General features: G+C 32.0%; 1 protein-coding gene across 1 annotated transcript; it reads left to right on the top strand.

Annotated features, from left to right (window-relative positions):
• The first annotated feature begins 3134 nt into the window (after nt 1-3134).
• LOC141688936 (uncharacterized) lies at nt 3135-4409 on the top strand. The gene is made up of 2 exons (XM_074493084.1): nt 3135-3302; nt 3752-4409. The coding sequence occupies exons 1-2, from the start codon at nt 3173-3175 to the stop codon at nt 4138-4140; spliced, it is 519 nt and encodes a 172-aa protein (XP_074349185.1). The 5' UTR covers nt 3135-3172; the 3' UTR covers nt 4141-4409.
• Nucleotides 4410-6093: the final 1684 nt, after the last annotated feature.

Raw genomic sequence — 6093 nt, 5'->3', positions numbered from 1 at the left:
TTAAATTTGTAGGTTATCTCAAGGGAATATTTTAGTAGATCCTTGGAATTATCGGTGCATTTTATGTTCAATTACAAATTAGATTTTTTAATATTTAGATATGTGTACTACAACAATGTGCTCCTTTGACTTGTATTTCTTGACAATAGAATATGGTATATTTACGATTCGTAGCATTGACAATTTGACATGGCCGTATAACAATGATTTGCACTTTACTTCGCAAAGCATGGCCACACAGCTATTTTCTTTTTAGCAATGATTCGAAACAGTTTACAGTTTACGCGAGCCTGACTAATTTTCGAACATGAATAATCTAGCATTTCAGTATCGTGAACATCCACTTAAATTCGTATTACTATTGTGAAGAGTGAAATTCAATATCGTGCATTTAAACCACACAATTTCACATTTGTTCTTCTCAATTGAGCTATCCGGAATTAGAAGCTGATGGTTAAAGACGTAGCTTTGATTCGGTGAAAATTAACAGTAAATTCTAAAATATATGCATTTATTCGGATGCCAAAAGTAGTTCCGTGTTAAAAAGTTAAAGTATCCACATTGTAGATAGATGTCACACTTGCCAGCGATGCTGTGGATATATAATATATTCATAATATAAGTCTGTATAACCTTTTTGCTGCCCGCCCAGATATGACACAGCTTGAACAAGGGAGACAATGCCTTTTTCTCAGGGCAACTATGGTCCATTTCGATCACGGTCCGCAACAATTGAGAAATTAAAATTTCAGATTTGGTGGGTGAAATTAAAATTTCAGATTTGGTGGGTAGTAGATGGGTGGATGATATTTACTTCAATTTTGACTATAGAAACTGTAAAGGGGCAATAATTCAGAACAAATGTATGTTATATTATAATTCTTAAATAACAGTTGTCGTGAGATAAATTATGTTGAGCTCTTATTTTAATATTTCAAAATCTTAGATATTTAATTCATTGTATGTATTAATATTGAAATTAGTACTAAGATGGATTGTAGCAATGAAAGAAAGTCTTTAAATTTTTAGATGAACTAGATAAACCCTAATTTTTTTTGTCAGTAAATAAACCCTAAATTTATACGTACTGTTACTGTTATATGAAATATTTGTCACATACCTGGTCCCTAATAAAACAGTGGCTACAAACTGCCCAAGACTTTACAATTACATGGTATAGATCTAGCTGCTCTTTCAACTTTGCTTTTGCTCCCTTCATGTTCATTAGCTAGCTGCGAGTCTGCAACCAACTTTGTATAATTGGTTGACAAAATCAAAGTAAACCCTAGATTTTAACTTCAATATTTTAAGCCTCTAGTGTGAAAATTTTAATTCGGTGAATATAAGCTTGAATTGGATAGGGCTCCATCTCTATCTTCTAATGCATGTCTTGAGTTTGATTAAACTTCACATCTACTTGAGAAAGCTCTTCATAAATGCTTTCATACCTTTTCGTATAAGTAATCATTGACACATCATAAACAGCTTATTTGACAGGCTACACCAAATACAAATACTTAAACAGTTGTATACCAGTATTTTACTAGCTATGGCAGCTTGATCTTAATTTCAGTCAGTTCTAAAAGATCTCGTGCAACCTAATTAGAAGAATGTAGATTCAACACTTTATTCTTTAAGATCAAGAAAGCGCAAGTAATAGCTAAATAAATCAAATATTTTTATGTTTATTTTATTTGTCGAACATCATAAGATCCTATTACACGAATTTGTTCGGACAGTTTAAAATTTTAGTGTGACTTATTTGTTAATCCTTCTTTAAATTTAAGATTTCAGAAACCGATTTTCTTAGACCCTATTAATATAGCAACCAAGTGTAATAACATTGATCAACAACCTTAATTTGTTTGAAACACTAACTAAATTGACATCCCCTCACTAAAAAGGCAAATTTCTTCCTGTGACAACTCCTTATAATTAAATTTCGAAAACACATTGATCGATTTGATGCTTGGACCATTTTTGATTCCATTAGTAGCAATAATGTTTCCTATATCTAATCCAAAACTTAATCCAAATTTATAATAAATGATCATATATAATTCGATTTGACACATCCAATTTGGCTATACATTAATTCCCCACCGGGAAAGTCGTCATTGCATTGTGGGGATGTTTGTCGTGGCGTTTTTGCTGCTTCTCACTGGTTTAAATTTGATTTGTCGTTAAACTGTCATTTCTTTTTAGAAAATTTGAGAGCTAAATTATATTTCAATAATTTTAGTACAGGTTGCGAGTACTTTTTCAATAATGAATAGATAATTATATGCTTATAAGTTAATAATAATTAATTAGACTATAAAAGTTTCGTCAACTTATTGAAGGAATATCTATTTATAACTTATAAACCGAAGCACATCGTCAGAATATATCTATTTCTCATTTGGCATGGGATGGGACCATGCATATTCTTTATGTAATCTAGCAACCGACCAATATGATCATAATTCAATGGCTTACATCCCTTATTCAATCCACAGTTGAAAAAATTGGTCTTATAGGTACAGTGAGCAACATGATAATGTTGAGCTCCATTGACATGACCAACGCACACACTATACAATTAACTGATTTGTGTGTGTATTGAAACTGAAAATGGATCTTAAATCTTTAAAATGTTATCAAGCTCATGAATATATTGATTCCTAATCCCGCAGGAGGTTATAAAATAGTTTGTAGTAAAACATGACTCTGATAACCTGCACAAGATGTTCTGGCAAAAACTATGGAACATCAGTAGTTCGATATGATGACTGGTTGAGACAGTTGGTGACCGAGTGCATTGAATTGAAAATGCAAATACTAGTAGTAAATATGAAGTGTGCAAAAGTTGTCATTGCATCTCAACTAAAAATGAAAGCACTTTATTTACTTCATTTACCCTGCATGCACGAACTATTTGCATAAAATCGAGTCACTGCACATAACTAATGAGTTTGCATAAATGAGTAAAAGAATCTATGAGTTCATTTGTACTTGAATAACCTGTATTAAAATGGTTTAGCACTTCACATGAACTTCAACTACCAACTCCAGCCTTGCGGTCCCTTCATTAACTATGATATGGCAATCGGCCTACTCCTTTCTCTATTTATAACCAGCATCACAAATTCATGTTGTACATATCCATAAGCAACTTCAAGTAATTTCTGCAATGGCTATTCATAAGATAATGGTTGCATTGCTTTTTGTTTTCACCCTCGCTAATGTTGGTGATTCGACAGGCCAGGTTCTCAAGGGCTCGGTGTCTTGCTTAGACTGCCACAAGGATTATGATTTCTCAGGTATACAATCGATCTCCTCTTCATGTTATTTGAAACGTAATATAAACGTGATTAGGACCAAGAAACCACACGTTTTGCACGAATAAATTTTAGCTTTTAAGTGAGAATTAGTTGGTTGGATGATGTTTGTGATTTTAATTCAATGTCTTAATGACCGCATGATCAGAGGAAGCTTAATTAATTAGATGTCGACGTCTTATCATGTATTATCATTTGTCTTCATAGAATAGAACATTGTTTAATTAAAATATGTCAGAATTGGATTGTGAATAAATGATCAGTTGTATTCGGGTATAATAAGAAGAACGGTCATTTTGACTAAAAAAATAGTTTAAAAAGCCTAATTAGGCCGAATAATGTCTGTGACAAATTATCCCGTCAAAAGTTAAAAAACTAATTATCACTAATTTACAATGGTCGATATTTATGTTCGGTTTCTGTAATTGCAGGCATAAAGGTTGCATTGAAGTGCAAAGAAGCAAAGAAGCTGACAGTAACAATCACAAACAAAGATGGATCTTTCAAAACAGGTGCACTTCCGACAGATATTTCAGCATCAACTGCTTCAAACTGCGTAGCTAGTGTCTTGGGTGGTCCAGAACAGCTCTATACTAAAACCAAAAATATGATAACCAACATTATCAAGGTTCATGAGTACTCTTACACCATCTCCAACCCGTTGAGCTTCTACAAGTCATGCCCTCTGTCACACGGAAAATGTGGTGCCACAGGCGGCATAGAAGCGTCCAAGACCTTTGATCTGCCTCCGCTAGGGGAATGGGGCTTTCCTCCGTCTTCCCCTTACATTCCTTTCTTTCCTATTATTGGCATACCATAACTATCGTGTACAATTACATACAATGCATATAAACAGGCTGTGTACCAAATTTGTCACTTCAGTACGTTCTATGTATCTTTTTTTCTTTCTATTTAAGATAAAATGTATTTGAAAGGGATAAATGATCATAAGCAGTGCTGCATCAAATAATTATGTACGTATGTATGTATGTGAGTTAGTGATTAAGTTTGTGTTAGCTTAATTAGGTGGTTTCCACTTAATACGTTTTATGGTAACCCGTTGTTATATGAAATCAATGTTCTTCATTAGTAGTATTGTAATTTGCTTTGCACCATTTCGGCATTTATGACGAGGATGCTAAACCAAATTTATGAATATTGTCAATTCATTAATAATACTAATATATAAAAACAAATATAAATATAAATAAATATATATATATATATATATAATATTATTCCCTTTGAGAGGGTGCAAAAAATGTTAAAAATTATTTATTTTGATTGGCATCCTAAATCTTCATTAAGTAGCCAACAAGAATATTGTGTCACATATTATTTTGTACTATTTTTAACATTGTCTTTTATTGTACTTCATCAAATCTACACAGTTTAAACATATCGATTGGATTTATCGGTCGAAATAATTCAATTGACGTAACTAAAATCAAACTTATTCATCCAAAAATGAGCTCAAAAGAAACATCGGTCAATTTTTTTAGTCCGTTTAATCATAAAACTATTATTGCACAGAACGGTCGGGTATATATATCTTTTGACCGGTGATTATTGATTACGTCTTGATAGATTTAAGTTTTCTTGTAATGTTTCGAATGTATCTGTAAGTATATGCCCATCTCCGAAAAAATAATGGGCTGATTCCGGACCTTTGACATGGTTTTATTTATTTGCTACATATAATGAACGTGGACCTAGCAAGCACCACCAGTCCACAATTACTTAAGTTCTGAACGATATACACCCCATTAACACTCGTCTGGGCAGCTCATTTGGTTGATTTCAGGATTTTAGGGGCCCATATTTCAGATTATTAGGATTTTAGGCTGAATTAAGATATATGCATAGGATTTAAATATACTAATTATAACTGTGGAATGTTGAGATTTAAATGTATGTCTAAATTCTATTACACTTAATAAGCGTCCATTCTATTACCTAAAATTTTGTATTAATACGCTTATGAAGTGTAATAGAATTTGAACTTAGTCTTATACTAAGATTAAAAATCGGAAAGTCTTCAAAGTAATATTCATTTTATAATATCAAAATGGTCCAACTTAAATCATTATTTATAAAAAGAAATAGCATAAAGATTACATAAACCTCATGTTAAATTTGGACATCAAAATGGTCCAATTATAGTTATGGGAGTATGTCATATTCTTTACCCCGTTCATTTGTTTTTATCGGAGTCTTTGAGAACTTGACTTGTGGTGCCCACTACTTCTCTAACTAGACTCCATATTTTCTCCCGTCTCTCTCAAACTTCTCCGCCCGTCACGCCATTTATCAAACTGCTGATCTTTTTTTTTATTATTATTTTTTTCTCTTTTTGAATATAATATATATCCTTTTACCAAATATATATTTAATTTCTCAATATATACGTCATGCATGTATATTTAATTGAACAAATACCTGTCAAAATAGATCAAATTGCAGGTGGATGATAAAATGTTGTCTAGGATAAGAAAAAAATGTATCAAATTACAGCTTAACGGTAAGTATATTTCTTTGACAAATATTTTGAATTAAATCATATTTATCATAATTTTGACCACTTCTCAGTAAATAAAAAGTCAAGCACGTCAACCATTAATATTATTACAGTCACCAGCTCATATCATAGAATATACTGTGCGACAATAGGCAATTAGTACCCCCCATTAGTCATAAAATCCACTTAAATATTATTGCTTTTCATAATTACCTTATTAAAAAGAGTTGTATCGCAAGTGATTACGCCAAGTAA

This window comes from Apium graveolens, chromosome 10 (genome assembly GCF_009905375.1).
Source record: "Apium graveolens cultivar Ventura chromosome 10, ASM990537v1, whole genome shotgun sequence".
Taxonomy (NCBI): Eukaryota; Viridiplantae; Streptophyta; class Magnoliopsida; order Apiales; family Apiaceae; genus Apium; species Apium graveolens.
Note: the sequence above shows the minus strand (reverse complement) of the source record. Positions and strands in the feature narration are given on the sequence as shown.

Bases quoted from the DNA above. Each gene is read 5' to 3' on its own strand.
- LOC141688936 (XM_074493084.1), top strand. From the start codon at position 3,173: ATGGCTATTCATAAGATAATGGTTGCATTGCTTTTTGTTTTCACCCTC. The intron at 3,303-3,751 runs GTATACAATCGA...CTGTAATTGCAG, and splicing joins CAAGGATTATGATTTCTCAG to GCATAAAGGTTGCATTGAAG.